Below are 27,933 nucleotides of genomic sequence, written 5' to 3'. Positions count from 1 at the left end.
TAGTCTATAGTCTAGTCTATAGTTAGTCTATAGTCTAGTCTATAGTCTAGTCTATAGTAGTCTAGTGTATATATATAGTGTATCTATTATAGTATAGTCTATATATATATTAGTAATAGTCCTAGTATATAGTCTAGTCTATAGTCTAGTCTATGGTCTAGTCTATGGTCTAGTCTATGGTCTAGCCTATAGTCTAGTCTATGGTCTAGCCTATAGTCTATCTATAGTCTAGTCTATAGTCTAGTCTATAGTCTAGTCTATAGTCTAGTCTATGGTCTAGCCTATAGTCTAGTCTATAGTCTAGTCTATAGTCTAGTCTATAGTCTAGTCTATAGTCTAGTCTATAGTCTAGTCTATAGTCTAGTCTATAGTCTAGTCTATAGTCTGGTCTATAGTCTAGTCTATAGTCTAGTCCTATAGTCTAGTCATAGTGTAGTCTATAGTCTAGTCTATAGTCTAGTCTATATTCTAGTCCATAGTCTAGTCCATAGTCTAGTCCATAGTCTAGTCTATAGTCTAGTCCATAGTCTAGTCTATAGTTCAGTCTATTGTCTAGTCTATAGTCTCATCCATAGTCTAGTATATAAACTAATCTACAGTCTAGTATATAGTTTAGTCTATAGTATATTCTCTAGTCTAATCTATTGTCTATTCTAGTCTGCAGATTAGTCTCTAGTCTCCAGACTAGTCTCTAGTCTAACCTCTACTCTTGTCTTCAAACTAGTCTCTTGTCTATACTCTAGTTTGCTCTTCATTCGATTCCAAAGACTTTGTACTTACATCTTCTGGTTTTAAATCTTGTTTCCAATGAAACGGTGCTGATTTCGAATCACGATATGTTGAACTAACACCACCAATATTCACTTTGGTATGAGTATCTAAGAATTCTTCGACCAATGGATCGAATGGTAAACCATAAAATTGTAATACCTCTTGGGCCATATCATATGGATCCAAGGATAAATCTTCGTATCTTAAAGTTCTAAAGGAAATTAGAGAAACATTTTGAATTAATATAAAAACCTTAGTTTGCAAATGCAACCAATTTACCTAAATCTTGCAGGATATTTCTTTAGTAAAATCTCAGCGGTTTATAATCAGCCACTAAATCCTCACATAACATTTGAGGATCTTCACAGTCTGGATTACCACCACACCAAGTACGATGGCGACGAGATTGCATGGTTCCGCGTGGATCACGCACCAATAAGATAATGTGGACATTTAAGCTGAAAGAGAGAGAAATTCATGTTAAAAAAACTCATAAAACTTAATACAACAAAAAATATGTCTTTTTTGTAGAAAACGTTGGTCTGTTTAAGAGTATTTTTCTATAGAACAAGCAAGCTAGACTATAGACAACACTATAGACTAGACAATAGACTAGACAATAGACAAGTCTAGGCTATAGATAACACTATAGATTAGACTATAGACTAGACTGTAGACTAGACTATAGACTCGACTATAAATTAGACTATGCCGAGACTATAGACAAGACTATAAACTAGATTATAGACTAGACTATAGACTAGACTACAGACTAGACTAGATTATAGACTAGACTATAGACTAGACTACAGACTAGACTATAGACTAGACAATAGACTAGACTAGGAATAGACAAGTCTAGGCTATAGACAAAAGTATAGACTAGACTGTAGACTACACTATAGACTCTACTATAAATTAGACTATAGACTAGACTATAAACTAGACTATAGACTAGACTATAGACTAGATTATAGACTAGACTATAGACTAGAATACAGAATAGACTAGATTAATAGACTAGACTAATAGGACTAGACTATAGACTAGACTATAGACTAACTAATAGACTAGACTATAGACTAGACTATAGACCTAGACTATAAGACTAGACTATAGACCTAGACTATAGACTAGACTAAGACTAGACCTATAGACTAGACTAGACTATAGACTAGACTATAGACTAGACTATAGACTAGACTATAGACTAGACTATAGACTAGACTATAGACTAGACTATAGACTAGACTATAGACTAGACTATAGACTAGACTATAGACTAGACTATAGACTAGACTATAGACTAGACTATAGACTAGACTATAGACTAGACTATAGACTAGACTATAGACTAGACTATAGACTAGACTATAGACTAGACTAGACTATAGACTAGACTATAGACTAGACTATAGACTAGACTATAGACTAGACTATAGACTAGACTATAGACTAGACTATAGACTAGACTATAGACTAGACTATAGACTAGACTATAGACTAGACTATAGACTAGACTATAGACTAGACTATAGACTAGACTATAGACTAGACTATAGACTAGACTACAGACTAGACTGTAGACAAAAGTATAGACTAGACTATAGACTAGACTATAGACTTCACTATAGACTAGACTATAAACTAGACTCTAGACTAGACTATAGACTAGACTATAGACTAGACTATAGACTTCACTATAGACTAGACTATAGACTAGACTATAGACTAGACTATAGACTAGACTATAGACTAGACTATAGACTAGACTATAGACTTCACTATAGACTAGACTATAGACTAGACTATAGACTAGACTATAGACTAGACTATAGACTAGACTATAGACTAGACTATAGACTAGACTATAGACTAGACTATAGACTAGACTATAGACTAGACTATAGACTAGACTATAGACTAGACTATAGACTAGACTATAGACTAGACTATAGACTAGACTATAGGCTAGACTATAGACTAGACTATAGACTAGACTAGACAATAGACAAGTCTAGGTTATAGACAACACTATAGACTAGACTACAGACTAGACTGTAGACAAAAGTATAGACTAGACTATAGACTAGACTAGTCTATAGACTATAGACTAGACTATAGACTAGACTATAGACTAGACTATAGACTAGACTATAGACTAGACTAGACAATAGACAAGTCTAGGTTATAGACAACACTATAGACTAGACTACAGACTAGACTGTAGACAAAAGTATAGACTAGACTATAGACTAGACTATAGACTTCACTAAAGACTAGACTATAAACTAGACTCTAGACTAGACTATAGACTGGACTCTAGACTAGACCATAGACTAGACTATAGACTAGACTATAGACTAGACTATAGGCTAGACTATAGACTAGACTATAGGCTAGACTATAGACTAGACTATAGGCTAGACTATAGACTAGACTATAGACTAGACTATAGACTAGACTATAGACTAGACTATAGACTAGACTATAGACTAGACTATAGACTAGACTATAGACTAGACTATAGACTATACTAAAGACTAGACTATAGACTAGACTATAGACTAGACTATAGACTAGACTATAGACTAGACTATAGACTAGACTATAGACTTCACTATAGACTAGACTATAGACTAGACTATAGACTAGACTATAGACTAGACTATAGACTAGACTATAGACTAGACTATAGACTAGACTATAGACTAGACTATAGACTAGACTATAGACTAGACTATAGACTAGACTATGACTTGACTATTGACTAGACTATTGACTTGACTATTGACTAGACTATAGACTAGACTATAGACTAGACTATAAACTAGACTCTAGACTAGACTATAGACTGGACTCTAGACTAGACCATAGACTAGACTATAGACTAGACTATAGACTAGACTATAGACTAGACTATAGACTAGACTATAGACTAGACTATAGACTAGACTATAGACTAGACTATAGACTAGACTATAGACTAGACTATAGACTAGACTATAGACTAGACTATAGACTAGACTATAGACTAGACTAGACTAGACTATAGACTAGACTATAGACTAGACTATAGACTAGACTATAGACTAGACTATAGACTAGACTATAGACTAGACTATAGACTAGACTATAGACTAGACTATAGACTAGACTATAGACTAGACTATAGACTAGACTATAGACTAGACTATAGACTAGACTATAGACTAGACTATAGACTAGACTATAGACTAGACTATAGACTAGACTATAGACTAGACTATAGACTAGACTATAGACTAGACTATAGACTAGACTATAGACTAGACTATAGACTAGACTATAGACTAGACTATAGACTAGACTATAGACTAGACTATAGACTAGACTATAGACTAGACTATAGACTAGACTATAGACTAGACTATAGACTAGACTATAGACTAGACTATAGACTAGACTATAGACTAGACTATAGACTAGACTATAGACTAGACTATAGACTAGACTATAGACTAGACTATAGACTAGACTATAGACTAGACTATAGACTAGACTATAGACTAGACTATAGACTAGACTATAGACTAGACTATAGACTAGACTATAGACTAGACTATAGACTAGACTATAGACTAGACTATAGACTAGACTATAGACTAGACTATAGACTAGACTATATACTAGACTATAGACTAGACTATAGACTAGACTATAGACTAGACTATAGACTAGACTATAGACTAGACTAGACAATAGACAAGTCTAGGTTATAGACAACACTATAGACTAGACTACAGACTAGACTGTAGACAAAAGTATAGACTAGACTATAGACTAGACTAGTCTATAGACTATAGACTAGACTATAGACTAGACTATAGACTTCACTATAGACTAGACTATAGACTAGACTATAGACTAGACTATAGACTAGACTATAGACTAGACTATAGACTAGACTATAGACTAGACTATAGACTAGACTATAGACTAGACTATAGACTTCACTATAGACTAGACTATAGACTAGACTATAGACTAGACTATAGACTAGACTATAGACTAGACTATAGACTAGACTATAGACTAGACTATAGACTACACTATAGACTTCACTATAGACTAGACTATAGACTAGACTATAGACTAGACTATAGACTAGACTATAGACTTCACTATAGACTAGACTATAGACTAGACTATAGACTAGACTATAGACTAGACTATAGACTAGACTATAGACTAGACTATAGACTAGACTATAGACTAGACTATAGACTAGACTATAGACTAGACTATAGACTTCACTATAGACTAGACTATAGACTAGACTATAGACTAGACTATAGACTAGACTATAGACTAGACTATAGACTAGACTATAGACTAGACTATAGACTAGACTATAGACTAGACTATAGACTAGACTATAGACTACTATAGACTAGACTATAGACTAGACTATAGACTAGACTATAGACTAGACTATAGACTAGACTATAGACTAGACTATAGACTAGACTATAGACTAGACTATAGACTAGACTATAGACTAGACTATAGACTAGACTATAGACTAGACTATAGACTAGACTAGACAATAGACAAGTCTAGGTTATAGACAACACTATAGACTAGACTACAGACTAGACTGTAGACAAAAGTATAGACTAGACTATAGACTAGACTAGTCTATAGACTATAGACTAGACTATAGACTAGACTATAGACTAGACTAGACTAGACAATAGACAAGTCTAGGTTATAGACAACACTATAGACTAGACTACAGACTAGACTGTAGACAAAAGTATAGACTAGACTATAGACTAGACTATAGACTTCACTATAGACTAGACTATAAACTAGACTCTAGACTAGGCTATAGACTGGACTCTAGACTAGACCATAGACTAGACTATAGACTAGACCATAGACTAGACTATAGACTAGACTATAGACTAGACTATAGACTAGACTAGACTAGACTATAGACTAGACTATAGACTAGACTATAGACTAGACTATAGACTAGACTATAGACTAGACTATAGACTAGACTATAGACTAGACTATAGACTAGACTATAGACTAGACTATAGACTAGACTAGACTATAGACTAGACTATAGACTAGACTATAGACTAGACTATAGACTAGACTATAGACTAGACTATAGACTAGACTATAGACTAGACTATAGACTAGACTAGACTAGACTATAGACTAGACTATAGACTAGACTATAGACTAGACTATAGACTAGACTACAGACTAGACTGTAGACAAAAGTATAGACTAGACTATAGACTAGACTATAGACTTCACTATAGACTAGACTATAAACTAGACTCTAGACTAGACTATAGACTAGACTATAGACTAGACTATAGACTTCACTATAGACTAGACTATAGACTAGACTATAGACTAGACTATAGACTAGACTATAGACTAGACTATAGACTAGACTATAGACTTCACTATAGACTAGACTATAGACTAGACTATAGACTAGACTATAGACTAGACTATAGACTAGACTATAGACTAGACTATAGACTAGACTATAGACTAGACTATAGACTAGACTATAGACTAGACTATAGACTAGACTATAGACTAGACTATAGACTAGACTATAGACTAGACTATAGACTAGACTATAGACTAGACTATAGACTAGACTATAGACTAGACTATAGACTAGACTATAGACTAGACTATAGACTAGACTATAGACTAGACTATAGACTAGACTATAGACTAGACTATAGGCTAGACTATAGACTAGACTATAGACTAGACTAGACAATAGACAAGTCTAGGTTATAGACAACACTATAGACTAGACTACAGACTAGACTGTAGACAAAAGTATAGACTAGACTATAGACTAGACTAGTCTATAGACTATAGACTAGACTATAGACTAGACTATAGACTAGACTATAGACTAGACTATAGACTAGACTATAGACTAGACTAGACAATAGACAAGTCTAGGTTATAGACAACACTATAGACTAGACTACAGACTAGACTGTAGACAAAAGTATAGACTAGACTATAGACTAGACTATAGACTTCACTAAAGACTAGACTATAAACTAGACTCTAGACTAGACTATAGACTGGACTCTAGACTAGACCATAGACTAGACTATAGACTAGACTATAGACTAGACTATAGGCTAGACTATAGACTAGACTATAGGCTAGACTATAGACTAGACTATAGGCTAGACTATAGACTAGACTATAGACTAGACTATAGACTAGACTATAGACTAGACTATAGACTAGACTATAGACTAGACTATAGACTAGACTATAGACTAGACTATAGACTATACTAAAGACTAGACTATAGACTAGACTATAGACTAGACTATAGACTAGACTATAGACTAGACTATAGACTAGACTATAGACTTCACTATAGACTAGACTATAGACTAGACTATAGACTAGACTATAGACTAGACTATAGACTATACTATAGACTAGACTATAGACTAGACTATAGACTAGACTATAGACTAGACTATAGACTAGACTATAGACTAGACTATGACTTGACTATTGACTAGACTATTGACTTGACTATTGACTAGACTATAGACTAGACTATAGACTAGACTATAAACTAGACTCTAGACTAGACTATAGACTGGACTCTAGACTAGACCATAGACTAGACTATAGACTAGACTATAGACTAGACTATAGACTAGACTATAGACTAGACTATAGACTAGACTATAGACTAGACTATAGACTAGACTATAGACTAGACTATAGACTAGACTATAGACTAGACTATAGACTAGACTATAGACTAGACTATAGACTAGACTATAGACTAGACTATAGACTAGACTATAGACTAGACTATAGACTAGACTATAGACTAGACTATAGACTAGACTATAGACTAGACTATAGACTAGACTATGACTAGACTATAGACTAGACTATAGACTAGACTATAGACTAGACTATAGACTAGACTATAGACTAGACTATAGACTAGACTATAGACTAGACTATAGACTAGACTATAGACTAGACTATAGACTAGACTATAGACTAGACTATAGACTAGACTATAGACTAGACTATAGACTAGACTATAGACTAGACTATAGACTAGACTATAGACTAGACTATAGACTAGACTATAGACTAGACTATAGACTAGACTATAGACTAGACTATAGACTAGACTATAGACTAGACTATAGACTAGACTATAGACTAGACTATAGACTAGACTATAGACTAGACTATAGACTAGACTATAGACTAGACTATAGACTAGACTATAGACTAGACTATAGACTAGACTATAGACTAGACTATAGACTAGACTATAGACTAGACTATAGACTAGACTATAGACTAGACTATAGACTAGACTATATACTAGACTATAGACTAGACTATAGACTAGACTATAGACTAGACTATAGACTAGACTATAGACTAGACTAGACAATAGACAAGTCTAGGTTATAGACAACACTATAGACTAGACTACAGACTAGACTGTAGACAAAAGTATAGACTAGACTATAGACTAGACTAGTCTATAGACTATAGACTAGACTATAGACTAGACTATAGACTTCACTATAGACTAGACTATAGACTAGACTATAGACTAGACTATAGACTAGACTATAGACTAGACTATAGACTAGACTATAGACTAGACTATAGACTAGACTATAGACTAGACTATAGACTTCACTATAGACTAGACTATAGACTAGACTATAGACTAGACTATAGACTAGACTATAGACTAGACTATAGACTAGACTATAGACTAGACTATAGACTACACTATAGACTTCACTATAGACTAGACTATAGACTAGACTATAGACTAGACTATAGACTAGACTATAGACTTCACTATAGACTAGACTATAGACTAGACTATAGACTAGACTATAGACTAGACTATAGACTAGACTATAGACTAGACTATAGACTAGACTATAGACTAGACTATAGACTAGACTATAGACTAGACTATAGACTTCACTATAGACTAGACTATAGACTAGACTATAGACTAGACTATAGACTAGACTATAGACTAGACTATAGACTAGACTATAGACTAGACTATAGACTAGACTATAGACTAGACTAGACTAGACTATAGACTAGACTATAGACTAGACTATAGACTAGACTATAGACTAGACTATAGACTAGACTATAGACTAGACTATAGACTAGACTATAGACTAGACTATAGACTAGACTAGACAATAGACAAGTCTAGGTTATAGACAACACTATAGACTAGACTACAGACTAGACTGTAGACAAAAGTATAGACTAGACTATAGACTAGACTAGTCTATAGACTATAGACTAGACTATAGACTAGACTAACTAGACTAGACTAGACAATAGACAAGTCTAGGTTATAGACAACACTATAGACTAGACTACAGACTAGACTGTAGACAAAAGTATAGACTAGACTATAGACTAGACTATAGACTTCACTATAGACTAGACTATAAACTAGACTCTAGACTAGGCTATAGACTGGACTCTAGACTAGACCATAGACTAGACTATAGACTAGACCATAGACTAGACTATAGACTAGACTATAGACTAGACTATAGACTAGACTATAGACTAGACTATAGACTAGACTAGACTAGACTATAGACTAGACATAGACTAGACTATAGACTAGACTATAGACTAGACTATAGACTAGACTATAGACTAGACTATAGACTAGACTATAGACTAGACTATAGACTAGACTATAGACTAGACTATAGACTAGACTATAGACTAGACTATAGACTAGACTATAGACTAGACATAGACTAGACTATAGACTAGACTATAGACTAGACTATAGACTAGACTATAGACTAGACTATAGACTAGACTATAGACTAGACTATAGACTAGACTATAGACTAGACTATAGACTGACTATAGACTAGACTATAGACTAGACTATAGACTAGACTATAGACTAGACTATAGACTAGACTATAGACTAGACTATAGACTAGACTATAGACTAGACTATAGAACTATACTATAGACTAGACTATAGACTAGACTATAGACTAGACTATAGACTAGACTATAGACTAGACTATAGACTAGACTATAGCTAGACTATAGACTATAGACTAGACTATAGACTAGACTATAGACTAGACTATAGACTAGACTATAGACTAGACTATAGACTAGACTATAGACTAGACTATAGACTAGACTAGACAATAGACAAGTCTAGGTTATAGACAACACTATAGACTAGACTACAGACTAGACTGTAGACAAAAGTATAGACTAGACTATAGACTAGACTAGTCTATAGACTATAGACTAGACTATAGACTAGACTATAGACTAGACTATAGACTATAGACTAGACTATAGACTTCACTATAGACTAGACTATAGACTAGACTATAGACTAGACTATAGACTTCACTATAGACTAGACTATAGACTAGACTATAGACTAGACTATAGACTAGACTATAGACTAGACTATAGACTAGACTATAGACTAGACTATAGACTAGACTATAGACTAGACTATAGACTAGACTATAGACTAGACTATAGACTAGACTAGACTAGACTATAGACTAGACTATAGACTAGACTATAGACTAGACTATAGACTTGACTATAGACTAGACTATAGACTAGACTATAGACTAGACTATAGACTAGACTATAGACTAGACTATAGACTAGACTATAGACTAGACTATAGATTAGACTATAGACTAGACTATAGACTGGACTATAGACTAGACTATAGACTAGACTATAGACTAGACTATAGACTAGACTATAGACTAGACTATAGACTAGACATAGATTAGACTATAGACTAGACTATAGACTAGACTATAGACTAGACTGTAGACTAGACTATAGACTAGACTATAGACTAGACTATAGACTAGACTATAGACTAGACTATAGACTAGGACTATAGGACTAGACTATAGACTAGACTAAACACTAGACTATAGACTAGACTATAGACTAGACTATAGACTAGACTATAGACTAGACTATAGACTAGACTATAGACTAGACTATAGACTAGACTATAAACTAGACTATAGACTAGACTATAAACTAGACTATAGACTAGACTATCGACTAGACTTTGGACTTTTTCTATTGAAAATTAGCCTTGCTTGAGAGCATTTTTCTATAGAAAAAGTAGCTCTGTTTAAAAGTATTTTGGTATAGATGATGTAATTCAGTTTATGAGCCTTTGGTGGGTTTGCTATAGAAAATGTGGTTCTATTTATGAGCCTTTTTCTATTTAAGAGAAAAAGTTGCTCTGTTAGGGAATTTTTCCTGTTATGAAATAAGCTAGATTTTTAATTTGTGTATTTAAATGATTAATTGTTTTTACTTTTTTCGATGTTTTATCATTAAATTCTCTTTTGAATTTAAGACCATTTAGATTTAAAACCAAAGTATAACTTTGTTTTAAACAAATTTAATTACTTTGAAATGTGTGTTTTATGTTAAACCAGTTTGAATGTTATTTTTTTTGGTCTTAATATAAAAACAAAAATAACATTTATTTTTTTTGTAATTTTATTACCTTTAAGACATGCTCTTTTTTGTCTTAATAAAAACCGAAAGTTTTATTAAATAAGATTTTAGAAACAGCAGACAATTGGAAGGCAGTTTTTGTCTGCTAACATTAATTTAATTAAGTTGATTTTGTTCTTTTTGGCTTTTGTTTTACTATAAATGATAGTAATTAGAAAATGTTAAGGTAAAAAGAGAGGAAAATTAATGGTTAATAGTTCCTAAAGGATTTTTCATTTTCAGAACTAATATAACTTGCGTTTCTTTCATTCATATTGTTCATTAAAGTTTAGATTTCAAAATAACGAACGAAAAATATTCTCGTTTAAAATTTGTATAACTTACTACAAGTTTTTATCATTAAAACTAAATAATGATTAAAAATTCCTTTACCAGTCATTCTGGATTAAAAACATATTTGAAAATCACATATGTACATTTTTGCGCTAAAAACAACTCATTCATATGAATTTTGTTTTTACGAGCGCGATATCAATTTCGAATTTTTTTTAATTTATCTGTACATTTCCTCACATACAGTGGATGATATCAAATACCAAATAAATACATACAGAAAAATTATTACAAAAAAAATATTTCATAAATGCAACAATCACACAAATGTGACTGCAAAATTCTAAATAATACAAATATATTAAGAGCAAAACTATATAAAACAAGTAAGAAATTATAGTCGGGCGAGGCCGACCATATAATACCCTACACCCTATTCGGGGGTTCAATTGTATGGGGGCTAGGTGAAATAATGAACCGATGTTAACGATTTTCAATAGGCTTCGTCTCTGGTACCATAGAAGATCGTGTGCCAAATTTCATTGAATTATCTTCAAAATTGCGACCTGTAGTTTGATTACAATGTTTACAAGCCCTTATGCAGGGGTTCAGTTGTATGGGGGCTAGGTGAAATAATGGACCGATGTTAACGATTTTCAATAGGCTTCGTCCCTGGGACAATAGAAGATCATGTGTTTGATTATAAGGTTTACAAGCCTTATTCGGGGGTTCAGTTGTATGGGGGCTAGGTGAGATAATGGACCGATGTTAACCATTTTCAATAAACTTCGTCCCTGGGACAATAGAAGATCATGTACCAAATTTCATTGAATTATCTTCAAAATACGCTTCGTCCCTGGGACAATAGAAGATCATGTACCAAATTTCATTGAATTATCTTCAAAATTGCGACCTGTAGTTTTATTACAAGGTTTACAAGCCCTTATTCAGGGGTTCAGTTGTATGGGGGCTAGGTGAAATAATAGACCGATTGTAACCATTTTCAATAGGCTTCGTCCCTGGAACAATAGAAGATCATGTACCAAATTTCATTGAATTATCTTCAAAATTGCGACCTGTAGTTTGATTACAATGTTTACAAGCCCTTATGCAGGGGTTCAGTTGTATGGGGGCTAGGTGAGATAATGGACCGATGTTAACCATTTTCAATAAACTTCGTCCCTGGAACAATAGAAGATCATGTACCAAATTTCATTGAATTATCTTCAAAATTGCGACCTGTAGTTTGATTACAATGTTTATAAGCCCTTATGCAGGGGTTCAGTTGTATGGGGGCTAGGTGAAATAATGGACCGATGTTAACGATTTTCAATAGGCTTCGTCCCTAGTATCATAGAAGATCGTGTGCCAAATTTCATTGAATTATCTTCAAAATTGCGACCTGTAGTTTGATTACAATGTTTACAAGCCCTTATGCAGGGGTTCAGTTTTATGGGGGCTAGGTGAGATAATGGACCGATGTTAACCATTTTCAATAAACTTCGTCTCTGGTACCATAGAAGATCGTGTGTCAAATTTCATTGAATTATCTTCAAAATTGCGACCTGTAGTTTGATTACAATGTTTACAAGCCCTTATGCAGGGGTTCAGTTGTATGGGGGCTAGGTGAAATAATGGACCGATTGTAACCATTTTCAATAGGCTTCGTCCCTGGGACAATAGAAGATCATGTACCAAATTTCATTGAATTATCTTCAAAATTGCGACCTGTAGTTTGATTACAAGGTTTACATGGACGGACGGACATAGCTAAATCGACTCAGAAAATGATTCTAAGCCGATTGGTATACTTTAAGGTGGGTATAGGACCAATATTATTGTGAGTTATAAACATCAGCACAAACCCAATATACCCTTCCCACTAAAGTGGTGTAGGGTATAAAAATAAAACTATAGTATGGATAACAGAAATGAAATTCTCCTAAAAAATCACTAGAAACAAAACTTAATTATTGTAACAAACAATTATCAAACATAAATTAGCAAAAAAAAAAAGAATAACCTTAGGCTAGAGTAAAGTAATTAATCAAGATTATATCAAATAAATACCTAAAACGCCTTAGAATTTGTAATTTTATTTTAGTGACAGTCCACCATCTATATAAGTTGTTTTTTCCCCTAACATTTTTACATGCGAAATGTGATGTCATTAATGATTATATCCTTAGACGTCATTTAGTACAAATGTATGAGCGGTCAAAGGTGGTTGTATGGACAAAAAATAAATTGGACTAAATCCGATAAATAGTAGATATGAAATACAGATAATTTATATACAAATGTTGACATATAAGGGGTGTTCATTTCATAGTGAAAAGTGCTTTTTCTATATCAAATGCTCTTAAACAGAGCAACTTTTTCCATAGAAAAATTATCTTCTACACAGCAACAGATCTTATACTATAGCAAAAGGCTCTTAAATAGAGCAATTTTTTCAACAGAAAAGGTGTCTTAAACAGAACATTTCCTCTATCTTAAAAAGTGCAACATTTTCTTTATTCTTCTGTTTAAAATGACTCTTAAATAGAGAAAAAATGGAGCAACTTCTTCTATAGCAAAAACTCTTATACGGAGCAAATTTCTTTACAGAAAAATACTCTCTACAGTCTAGTCTAAAGTGACATATAATGCCTAGCCTATAGTCTATTTTATCGTCTAATCTATAGTCTAGTCTGTGGTCAAGTCTATAATCTAGTCTATAGCCTAGTCTTTAGTTAAGTCTATAGTCTAGTCTATACTCTATCTAATCTATCGTCTAGTCTTTAGTCAGTATATAGTCTATTATAAACTGGACTATATACTGGACAATAGACTGCACAATAGTCTATAGAATAGACTATAGTCTAGTCTATGGTCCAGTAGTCTAGTCTATAGTGTAGTCTAGTCTATGATATACTCTATAGTCTAGTATATAGTTTAGTTTGTACTCTGGTCTAGTTTATAGTCTAGTCTATAGTCTAGTGTATAGTCTAGTCTAGTGTAGTCTAATCTAGTCTATAGTCTAGTCTATAGTCTAGCCTATAGTCTAGTCTATAGTCTAGTCTATAGTCTAGTCTATAGTCTAGTCTATAGTCTAGTCTATAGTCTAGTCTATAGTCTAGTCTATAGTCTAGTCTATAGTCTACTCTATAGTCTAGTCTATAGTCTAGTCTATAGTCTAGTCTATAGTCTAGTCTATAGTCTAGTCTATAGTCTAGTCTATAGTCTAGTCTATAGTCTAGTCTATAGTTCAGTCCATAGTCTATAGTCTAGTCTCGTCTATAGTCTAGTCTATAGTCTAGTCTATAGTCTAGTCTATAGTCTAGTCTATAGTCTAGTCTATAGTCTAGTCTATAGTCTAGTCTATAGTCTAGTCTATAGTCTAGTCCATAGTCTAGTCTATATTCTTGTCTACAGTATAGTCTAGTCTATAGTCTAGTCTCTATAATCTAGTCTATAGTCTAGTCTATAGTCTAATCTATAGTCTAGTCTATAGTTAAATCTGTAGCTGAGTATATAGTCTAGTCTATAGTTTAGTCTATAGTCTAGTCTATAGTCTAGTCTATAGTCTAGTCCATAGTCTAGTCCATAGTATAGTTTATAGTCCAGCCCATAGTCTAATCTATAGTAAGGTCTATAGTTAAATCTGTAGTTCAGTATATAATTTAGTCTATAGTCTAGTCTATAGTCTAGTCTATAGTCTAGTCTATAGTCTAGTCCATAGTCTAGTCTATAGTCTAGTCTATATTCTTGTCTACAGTATGGTCTAGTCTATAGCCTAGTCTGTAGTCTAGTTTATAGTCTAATCTATAGTCTAATCATAGTTAAATCTGTAGTTCAGTATATAGTCTAGTCTATAGTCTAGTCTATAGTCTAGTCTATAGTCTAGTCTGTAGTCTAGTCTATAGTCTAGTCTATAGTCTAGTCTATAGTCTAGTCTATAGTCTAGTCTATAGTCTAGTCTATAGTCTAGTCTATAGTCTAGTCTATAGTCTAGTCTATAGTCTAGTCTATAGTCTAGTCTATAGTCTAGTCTATAGTCCAGTCTATAGTCTAGTCTATAGTCTAGTCTATAGTCTAGTCTATAGTCTAGTCTATAGTCTAGTCTATAGTCTAGTCTATAGTCTAGTCTATAGTCTAGTCTATAGTCTAGTCTATAGTCTAGTCTATAGTCTAGTCTATAGTCTAGTCTAGTCTAGTCTAGTCTAGTCTAGTCTATAGTCTAGTCTAGTCTATAGTCTAGTCAATAGTACAGTCTATAGTCTAGTCTATAGTCTAGTCAATAGTCTAGTCTATAGTCTAGTCTATAGTCTAGTCTATAGTCTAGTCTAAAGTCTAGTCTATAGTCTAGTCTAAAGTCTAGTCTATAGTCTAGTCTATAGTCTAGTCTATAGTCTAGTCTATAGTCTAGTCTATAGTCTAGTCTATAGTCTAGTCTATAGTTTAGTCTATAGTCTAGTCTATAGTCTAGTCTATAGTCTAGTCTATAGTCTAGTCTATAGTCTAGTCTATAGTCTAGTCTATAGTCTAGTCTATAGTGTAGTCTATAGTCTAGTCTATAGTCTAGTCTATAGTCTAGTCTATAGTCTAGTCTATAGTCTAGTCTATAGTCTAGTCTATAGTCTAGTCTATAGTCTAGTCTATAGTCTAGTCTATAGTCTAGTCTATAGTCTAGTCTATAGTCTAGTCTATAGTCTAGTCTATAGTCTAGTCTATAGTCTAGTCTATAGTCTAGTCTATAGTCTAGTCTATAGTCTAGTCTATAGTCTAGTCTATAGTCTAGTCTATAGTCTTGTCTATAGTCTAGTCTTTAGTATAGTCTAGTCTACAGTCTAGTCTATAGTCTAGTCTATAGTCAAGTCTATAGTCTAGTCTTTAGTATAGTCTATAGTCTAGTCTATAGTCTAGTTTATAGTCTATTCTGTAGTCTATTCTATAGTCTAGTCTATAGTCTAGTCTATAGTCTAGTCTATAGTCTAGTCTATAGTCTAGTCTATAGTCTAGTCTACAGTCTAGTCTATATATTAGTATATAGTCTAGTCTATATATTAGTCTATAGTTAAGTCTATAATCTAGTCTATTGTTAAGTCTGTGGTTTAGTCTATACTCTAGTATATAGTCTAGTTTATAGTCTAGCCTATAGTCTAGTTTACAGTCTAGTCTATAGTCTAGTCCTAATTCTAGTCTATAATCTAGTCTACAGTCTAGGCTATACAAATTTAAACAAAAGCTATAACGTAGTCTACTTTTAGGTTCAATTTAACCTGCCGTTTTCATTAAAATTCTGAAATCATAACTTCTGACATATAAACTTTGAACTGTGATTGCTCTTACTGTATAAATTACACATAATTATAAACTTACGTATGTTTCTGTAATAATAATCGTAATTTGAGTTAAGAGCTTAAATAGCAACAGCAACAAAAAATGCTATTTTATATTTGCTAACAACAAAAAAAGTAATATTTTTATATTTTTTATTTACACATACATGTATATTATGTATGGGTAAATCAAAATATAAATAAAATACAACAAACTTTAATAATAAAGTATGAATAGAAACAAATAAAGAAAAAAATAAATGTAAAAACAAAAAAAAAATCACATGCAAGCCCCAAAACACACAGTACACGAGTATGACAATATCAGAAATCAGTGACACAGTAAAGAATAGAAATACACATATATAAAAGTTAATATTTATGTAGCCCAGTAAACATTTGTGCTCAAACATGTCCAACATGGTTAATTCAGAAAATGCAAATACTCAAACCTTTTCATGTTAGAAAAACACTCCAAAATGATTCAATCACCCTTAACTCAGTTTGGTACATGTTTTAAACGATATTTCAGTTACGATTTACTATGGCAATTCATATTAATTTTCTACAATTCACTATTTACTGGGTTACTTATACACATGTGTGTTTATGAGCGTTCTTCCCCATACATAATGACACGACAATGAGTTGTTGTCGTCGTCATCGTATGGATGTCAACCCATCACCCATTAACATAACATGCGACGGCCATCAACTTGTGTGGCATAAATTACAAAAATTATTAAAGAACAATACACGTATTACAACGAAAAAAGCTAAACTTTAATAATTTTCCTTAATGGAGTCAATCTTGTAGAACAAATGACAATAAATTTCATAAAAATCGGACAAATTGCATACAGAAAAATGTGTCATTAAGTCAAATGAATTCCGTGAATTGAACATAGGCGGCTCAAAGAATCATTCACATGTTTTTATCATGACAATGAAACTAGTACAGAATTATATGGGAACTAGAACTGAACTAGAAGGGACCTAGAATAGAATTAGAATGGAACTTGAACTAGAACTGAACTAGAACTGAACTAGAACTGAACTAGAACTGAGCTAGAACTGAACTAGAACTGAACTAGAACTGAACTAGAACTGAACTAGAACTGAACTAGAACTGAACTAGAACTGAACTAGAACTGAACTAGAACTGAACTAGAACTGAACTAGAACTGAACTAGAACTGAACTAGAACTGAACTAGAACTGAACTAGAACTGAACTAGAACTGAACTAGAACTGAACTAGAACTGAACTAGAACTGAACTAGAACTGAACTAGAACTGAACTAGAACTGAACTAGAACTGAACTAGAACTGAACTAGAACTGAACTAGAACTGAACTAGAACTGAACTAGAACTGAACTAGAACTGAACTAGAACTGAACTATAGAACTGAACTAGAACTGAACTAGAACTGATTTAGAACTGAACTAGAACTGAACTGGAACTGAACTAGAACAGACATAGAACAGCACTAGAACAGAACTAGAACTAACAGAACTAGAACAGAACTAGAACAGAACTAGAACAGAACTAGAACAGAACTAGAACAGAACTAGAACAGAACTAGAACAGAACTAGAACAGAACTAGAACAGAACTAGAACAGAACTAGAACAGAACTAGAACAGACTAGAACAGAACTAGAACAGAACTAGAACAGAACTAGAACAGAACTAGAACAGAACTAGAACAGAACTAGAACAGAACTAGAACAGAACTAGAACAGAACTAGAACAGAACTAGAACAGAACTAGAACAGAACTAGAACAGAACTAGAACAGAACTAGAACAGAACTAGAACAGAACTATAACAGAACTAGAACAGAACTAGAACAGAACTAGAACAGAACTAGAACAGAACTAGAACAGAACTAGAACAGAACTAGAACAGAACTAGAACTAGAACAGAACTAGAATAGAACTAGAATAGAACTAGAATAGAACTAGAACAGAACTAGAACAAAACTAGAACAGAACTAGGACAGAACTAGAACAGAACTAGAACAGAACTAGAACAGTACTAGAACAGAACTAGAACAGAACTAGAACAGAACTAGAACAGAACTAGAACAGAACTAGAACAGAAATAGAACAGAAATAGAACAGAACTAGAACAGAACTAGAACAGAACTAGAACAGAACTAGAACAGAACTAGAACAGAACTAGAACAGAACTAGAACAGAACTAGAACAGAACTAGAACAGAACTAGAACAGAACTAGAACAAAACTAGAACAGAACTAGAACAGAACAGAACTAGAACAAAACTAGAACAGAACTATAACAGAACAGAACTAAACCTAGAACAGAACTAGAATAGAACTAGAACAGAACTAGAACAGAACTAGAACAGAACTAAAACAGAACTAGAACTAGAACAGAACTAGAACAGAACTAGAACAGAACTAGAACAGAACTAGAAAGAACTAGAACAGAACTAGAACATAAATAGAACAGAACTAGAACAGAACTAGAACAGAACTAGAAAAAAACTAGAACAGAACTAGAACAGAACTAGAACAGAACTAGAACAGAACTAGAACTGAACTAGAACAGTACTAGAACAGAACTAGAACAGAACTAGAACAGAACTAGAACAGAACTAGAACAGAACTAGAACTAGAACAGAACTAGAACTGAAATGGAACTGAACTAGAACTGAACTAGAACTGAACTAGAACTGAACTAGAACTGAACTAGCACTGAACTAGAACTGAACTAGAACTGAACTAGAACTAAACTAGAACTGAACTAGAACTGAACTAGAACTGAACTAGAACTGAACTAGAACTGAACTAGAACTGAACTAGAACTGAACTAGAACTGAACTAGAACTGAACTAGAACTGAACTAGAACTGAACTAGAACTGAACTAGAACTGAACTAGAACTGAACTAGAACTGAACTAGAACTGAACTAGAACTGAACTAGAACAGAACTAGAACAGAACTAGAACAGAACTAGAACAGAACTAGAACAGAACTAGAACAGAACTAGAACAGAACTAGAACAGAACTAGAACAGAACTAGAACAGAACTAGAACAGAACTAGAACAGAACTAGAACAGAACTAGAACAGAACTAGAACAGAACTAGAACAGAACTAGAACAGAACTAGAACAGAACTAGAACAGAACTAGAACAGAACTAGAACAGAACTAGAACAGAACTATAACAGAACTAGAACAGAACTAGAACAGAACTAGAACAGAACTAGAACAGAACTAGAACAGAACTAGAACAGAACTAGAACAGAACTAGAACAGAACTAGAACAGAACTAGAACAGAACTAGAACAGAACTAGAACAGAACTAGAACTAGAACAGAACTAGAACAGAACTAGAACAGAAGTAGAACTGAACTAGAACTGAACTGAACTAGAACAGAACTAGAACAGAACTAGAACAGAACTAGAACAGAACTAGAACAGAAGTAGAACTGAACTAGAACAGAACTAGAACAGAACTAGAACAGAACTAGAACAGAACTAGAACAGAACTAGAACAGAACTAGAACAGAACTAGAACAGAAGTAGAACTGAACTAGAACAGAACTAGAACTGAACTAGAACTGAACTGGAACTAAACTAGAACTGAACTAGAACTGAACTAGAACTGAACTGGAACTGAACTTGATCTGAACTAGAACTGAACTAGAGCGAGATGTGATATACAACTGTACTATATCTCAACTATAACTGATTAATAACTGATTTAAAAGTGAACTTGAACTGTACTTTTAGAAAAAATTTCATGTTTTTTATTGCAAATCTTCTTTATTTCTCAATTTAATTGATATTCTAAAACATGCAAACAAACAATTTTAAATATTTTTATTATTTTTTTTTTTTTGTTTTTTTAAATAACTATCATTTCTTTATTACAATTTTAAATTATTTTCATGGTTTGATGAATAAGTGTTACGCATCAGATTGTTTTGCAAAAAAAATTAAATAAATTCTATGATTAAAATTTACAGTAGTGTTTACAGATATGGAGGGCTGAAAAACTTTGAAATCCATTTCCATTTAAAATTTTTAATTCTACAAAAAATACATAATTCAATAACAATTTTACAAAATTTTTAAATTTATTATTTAAAATAATTGGTCGATAATTCGAATATAATTAGAATTAACTAATTGTTTTAATTATTTTTTTTTTTTAATATTTTAGTTTTTAAAATTCCCAGATTATTAGAGGAAAAAAATTGAGGTTTTGAATATATATTCATCATCAGAGCAAAACACAATTTTAATTAAAACTAAATTTGTGGTTTTTTTAATTAAAAAACTAACTTGTATGAATATTAATGATTGAAAATAAATTAACAAATAAATTATTAACAAATTTGAACATTTTTATGAATTGTTTAAGAGCAAAAAAAATATGTGTTAGTAGAAGTTAAGGAAGTAAAAAATCTGTATAAGGAGGGTGGTGACAAAATTGAATAAAAATTTATTAAACAATAATTAACATAATCACGTAGTATTATTAAGTATTTAACAGAAATATTTTGTAAACAAAAAAAAGTTTGTCATACATTTAACTGAACATTTACAATTGTTTTAGACCTCATCTTAGCCACTCATCTAAGTTTTAATCAAAATAGTTACCAAATAGATTCATTGAATATTTAAATTATTTTGGATTTTTTTAAATAAATAATTGTATATTTTAAAACAAATGCATGAGTTTATAAACAAATCGTTTGCTCTCTCATGACAAAAAAAAAAAACAAAAGACTCTGAAAACAAAATGATTTTATCATCATCTGAGTTTTTATATTCTTCTATATACCACTTGTATATGCATGTTTACTTAGTATGGATTATTAAAAACTTAATAATGACATAAATATGGACCGCAAAAACGTCATGGCTAGATTTTTAAGCAATCAAGTTGGCACAGTGTTTAAAGAGCAGGAGAAAACACAAAATCATTTCGCATCTTTTAAACAAAAAATTTAATAAATTTCTTAAATACAAAATTCTGCTCCACCACATTCATTTTCATACCTTTATCATTGACACAGATACGAACGAAAAGTTGGGTGGGCGGTTGGTTTGTTTGCTTTTGACATTTTATTATAATTTTCCCATGTTTTTACTCCTGCCTCCTCCGCAAACAATTTTGCAAAAAGGGCTTTTGAAAAATGGCATTTTGGGCTTTAATTAACGCACCAAGCAAGCGACCGACCAAACATTTAGTTTGTCAACAAACTACGTCAAAATCAACATCCATCTAAACAAATGATTAGATAAATAAACACACTCTGAATAATGACTATGTATGTAAACGTATGTATGTGATAACATTAAATTAAAAATAAGTATTCTACAGAAAGGGGATTGTAAAAAAGATGTGAACATAACTAGAACAGAACTGGAACAAAACTAGAAAGAACCAGAAGGAACTAGAACAGAACTAGAACAGAATTAGAAGAGAAATAGAAAAGAACTAGAACAGAACTACAACATAACTAGAACAGAACTAGAACAAAACTAGAACGGAACTAGAACAGAACTAGAACAGAACTAGAACAGAACTAGAACAGAACTAGAACAGAACTAGAACAGAACTAGAACAGAACTAGAACAGAACTAGAACAGAACTAGAACAGAACTAGAACAGAACTAGAACAGAACTAGAACAGAACTAGAACAGAACTAGAACAGAACTAGAACAGAACTAGAACAGAACTAGAACAGAACTAGAACAGAACTAGAACAGAACTAGAACAGAACTAGAATTAGAACAGAACTAGAATTAGAACAGAACTAGAATTAGAAAGAACTAGAATTAGAAAAGAACTAGAACAGAACTAGAACAGAACTAGAACAGAACTGGAACAGAACTAGAACAGAACTAGAACAGAACTAGAACAGAACTAGAACAGAACTAGAACAGAACTAGAACAGAACTAGAACAGAACTAGAACAGAACTAGAACAGAACTAGAACAGAACTAGAACAGAACTAGAACAGAACTAGAACAGAACTAGAACAGAACTAGAACAGAACTAGAACAGAACTAGAACAGAACTAGAACAGAACTAGAACAGAACTAGAACAGAACTAGAACAGAACTAGAACAGAACTAGAACAGAACTAGAACAGAACTAGAACAGAACTAGAACAGAACTAGAACAGAACTAGAACAGAACTAGAACAGAACTAGAACAGAACTAGAACTAGAACTAGAACAGAACTAGAACTAGAATTAGAACTAGAACTAGAACTTAGAACAGAACTAGAACAGAACTAGAACAGAACTAGAACAGAACTAGAACAGAACTAGAACAGAACTAGAACAGAACTAGAACAGAACTAGAACAGAACTAGAACAGAACTAGAACAGAACTAGAACAGAACTAGAACAGAACTAGAACAGAACTAGAACAGAACTAGAACAGAACTAGAACAGAACTAGAACAGAACTAGAACAGAACTAGAACAGAACTAGAACAGAACTAGAACAGAACTAGAACAGAACTAGAACAGAACTAGAACAGAACTAGAACAGAACTAGAACAGAACTAGAACAGAACTAGAACAGAACTAGAACTAGAACAGAACAGAACTAGAACAGAACTAGAACAGAACTAGAACAGAACTAGAACAGAACAGAACTAGAACAGAACTAGAACAGAACTAGAACAGAACTAGAACAGAACTAGAACAGAACTAGAACAGAACTAGAACAGAACTAGAACAGAACTAGAACAGAGCTAGAATTAGCACAGAACTAGAATTAGAAAAGAACTAGAACAGAACTAGAACAGAACTAGAACAGAAGTAGAACTAGAACAGAACTAGAACAGAAGTAGAACTAGAACAGAACTAGAACAGAACTAGAACAGAACTAAAACAGAACTAAAAGAGAACTAAAACAGAACTATAACAGAACTACAACAGAACTAGAACAGAACTAGAACAGAACTAGAACAGAACTAGAACAGAACTAGAACAGAACTAGAACAGAACTAGAACAGAACTAGAACAGAACTAGAACAGAACTAGAACAGAACTAGAACAGAACTAGAACAGAACTAGAACAGAACTAGAACAGAACTAGAACAGAACTAGAACAGAACTAGAACAGAACTAGAACAGAACTAGAACAGAACTAGAACAGAACTAGAACAGAACTAGAACAGAACTAGAACAGAACTAGAACAGAACTAGAACAGAACTAGAACAGAACTAGAACAGAACTAGAACAGAACTAGAATTAGAACAGAACTAGAATTAGAACAGAACTAGAATTAGAAAAGAACTAGAACAGAATTAGAACAGAACTGGAACAGAACTAGAACAGAACTAGAACAGAACTAGAACAGAACTAGAACAGAACTAGAACAGAACTAGAACAGAACTAGAACAGAACTAGAACAGAACTAGAACAGAACTAGAACAGAACTAGAACAGAACTAGAATAGAACTAGAACAGAACTAGAACTAGAATTAGAACAGAACTAGAATTAGAAAAGAACTAGAACAGAACTAGAACAGAACTGGAACAGAACTAGAACAGAACTAGAACAGAACTAGAACAGAACTAGAACAGAACTAGAACAGAACTAGAACAGAACTAGAACAGAACTAGAACAGAACTAGAACAGAACAGAACTAGAACAGAACTAGAACAGAACTAGAACAGAACTAGAACAGAACTAGAACAGAACTAGAACAGAACTAGAACAGAACTAGAACAGAACTAGAACAGAACTAGAACAGAACTAGAACAGAACTAGAACAGAACTAGAACAGAACTAGAACAGAACTAGAACAGAACTAGAACAGAACTAGAACAGTAGAACAGAACTAGAACAGAACTAGAACAGAACTAGAACAGAACTAGAACAGAACTAGAACAGAACTAGAACAGAACTAGAACAGAACTCGAACAGAACAGAACTAGAACAGAACTAGAACAGAACTAGAACAGAACTCGAACAGAACTGTCTTTGACAACATTATATAACTTTTTGAAATCCTCTTTGTTGTAATGCATTTGGCTGCGTACATGATGCTCTCCATACAATCATACATACATACAAATGTATAATTATATTCAAAAATTCAAGGGGTTTCAAATTTCATTCATTAAGCTCGTACACATATTAACACTTACTTACACTCATTAGTTTTAGATATTTGTCTAAAAAAAGATGTGTGTTAATTAAATAACAACAACACCATAATAATTATAAAGAATTTTTTATTTCTACGCTTAAGACCACAACAACAACACTAATAATAATTATGAAGACAACAAAATATGGTTAATTACATTAGAATTTTTTTTTTTAAATTTAATGAACAACTAAGAACAGCAACAATATTATTTAAAAAAAATATATAAATTTACATTTTAAATGCGTTTGGCTTAGTGTAGTAGAGATAAGTGGTGTATGTAAATGGGCCAAAAACTTTGCTTTAAACCAAATAACAAGTGGTGTGAGTTGCTGCTATGGCAGTGGATCAGGGTGCGAAAAGTAAGCTTTCATTAAAATTATATAGTTGAAACTCAAGAGCAGATTAGAGGCGAGTGAAGACTTCTATGTACTTTTTCAGAATCTCAACTGTAGCTTTCAAATATAAAGATAACACTCTTTCATATTTCTGTTTAAATTGTTTTTATACTCGAAAAGATAACGCATGTATGTGAATTTGGATTTTAACTCTTGAAAATGTTACTACTTTTGCAAAAAAAAAAAAATAAATTAAATGAAAGTAAAACAACTCTTGACTTTGCTAACATGACGTTGATGTTGAAGATGTCGGGTCATTGTTGTTGTAAAATACTTATTAAAATATTAAAGTGTTATAATTACAAATTGAAACACTTTTTATCATTAGTTTTCTCTAACAAGGTTATTACCTCATTTCTTAACATAAAGTCATGTTAAGAAACTTTATCAAAACATCCAAAATATTTTTAAACAAAAATAACTGTTAAAAACATTATATTTTAAAAAATATATAATAAATTTCATATAAAACTTCAAGTACTTTTTTATAAGAAATAAAACAAAGACATCTATATATCTATCTACATCATTTTGTATACATATGAAAAAATTCGAGTATTTTTTTTTCATAATTTAAAAAAGTTTCAAAACTAACAAACACTTACATCTTCAAGTGAATGAAAAAAATCTAAAATTCATAAAGTTTTACAATCACAATTCGTACTTTTTTTGAAATACAAAAATAAAAGTATTTGTAATAAAGAGAAAGAAACAAGGACATGTATGCAATACAACAGAACTCTGTTCCAAGGACATAGAACACAACTAGAAAAGAACTAGAACAGAACTAGAACAGAACTAGAACAGAACTAGAACAGAACTAAAACAGAACTAAAACAGAACTAAACAAGTAAGAAAGTATAGTCGGGCGTGGTCGACCATATGATACCCTACACCAGTTATGAATATTAAATGTGATTTATTTTTCATAATATCGCAATTATCTTCAATATTCCCTTGTTCCGATACATTTAAGCAATTTATGGATGAAAAACTAATTTTCTGAAAGAGGCTTTATATGGGGGCTAGGGGCAAATATGGACCAAGCCCGATAAAATTTTGTGAATATATTTATATTTACATAATATTTTATTGTGCTGAATTTCATCGCGATATTTGTGTTTATAAGTTAATTTGGGACATTCAAGTAATTTTCTGAAGGGGACTTTGTATGGGAGCTAGGGTCAAATGGGGCCCGATCTTTATGAAATTTGGCAGGGTTATCAAGACTTCTATAAAACTTAGTTATGCCGTATTTTATCGATATATCTGTATATTTAACATAATTATGAGCTCAGAAGCCCTTTTCGGGGGGTTCTGTTCTATGGGGGCTAGGTGAAATAATGGACCGATTTTAACCATTTTCAATAGGCTTCGTCCTTGGGTCAAATAAAACGTGCGTGCCAAATTTCATCCAATTATCTTGAAAATTGCGACCTGTAGCTTGCGCACAAGGTTTACATGGACAGCCAGCCAGCCAGCCAGACGGACGGACGGACGGACATAGCTTAATCGACTCAGAAAACGATTCTAAGCCGATTGGTATACTTTAAGGTGGGTCTAGGACGAATATTTTTATATGTTACAAACATCAGCACAAATCCAATATACCCTCCCCAGAACTAGAACTAGAACTGAACTAGAACTGAACTAGAACTGAACTAGAACTGAACTAGAACTGAACTAGAACTGAACTAGAACAGAACTAGAACTGAACTAGAACTGAACTAGAACTGAACTAGAACTGAACTAGAACTAGAACTAGAACTGAACTAGAACTGAACTAGAACTGAACTAGAACTGAACTAGAACTGAACTAGAACTGAACTAGAACTGAACTAGAACTGAACTAGAACTGAACTAGAACTGAACTAGAACTGAACTAGAACTGAACTAGAACTGAACTAGAACTGAACTAGAACTGAACTAGAACTGAACTAGAACTGAACTAGAACTGAACTAGAACTGAACTAGAACTGAACTAGAACTGAACTAAAACTGAACTAGAACTGAACTAGAACTGAACTAGAACTGAACTAGAACTGAACTAGTACTGAACTAGAACAGAACTAGAACAGAGCTAGAACAGAACTAGAACAGAACTAGAACAGAACTAGAACAGAACTAGAACAGAACTAGAACAGAACTAGAACAGAACTAGAACAGAACTAGAACAGAACTAGAACAGAACTAGAACAGAACTAGAACAGAACTAGAACAGAACTAGAACAGAACTAGAACAGAACTAGAACAGAACTAGAACAGAACTAGAACAAACCTAGAACAGAACTAGAACAGAACTAGAACAGAACTAGAACAGAACTAGAACAGAACTAGAACAGAACGAGAACAGAACTAGAACAGAACTA

At 32.7% G+C, this 27,933-nt stretch overlaps 1 protein-coding gene across 1 annotated transcript in view; it reads right to left on the bottom strand.

Moving 5' to 3' along the window:
• Positions 1-780: 780 nt before the first annotated feature.
• LOC119610109 overlaps positions 781-27,933 on the bottom strand; it is a 109,048-nt gene continuing 81,895 nt past the window's right edge. The window contains exons 2-3 of the mRNA XM_037965208.1: positions 1,051-1,229; positions 781-982 (exon numbers count right to left, since the gene is read on the bottom strand). Of these exons, the coding sequence (XP_037821136.1) occupies positions 1,073-1,229 (157 nt within the window). The 3' untranslated portion in view covers positions 781-982; positions 1,051-1,072. The remainder of the gene's footprint in view (positions 983-1,050; positions 1,230-27,933) is intronic.

The sequence above is a fragment of the Lucilia sericata genome, unplaced genomic scaffold (genome assembly GCF_015586225.1).
Source record: "Lucilia sericata isolate MDLA Ls3-8-SP2 unplaced genomic scaffold, ASM1558622v1 Contig001119F_arrow, whole genome shotgun sequence".
Lineage (NCBI taxonomy): Eukaryota > Metazoa > Arthropoda > Insecta > Diptera > Calliphoridae > Lucilia > Lucilia sericata.
This window is presented reverse-complemented; position numbering and strand designations above follow the sequence as displayed.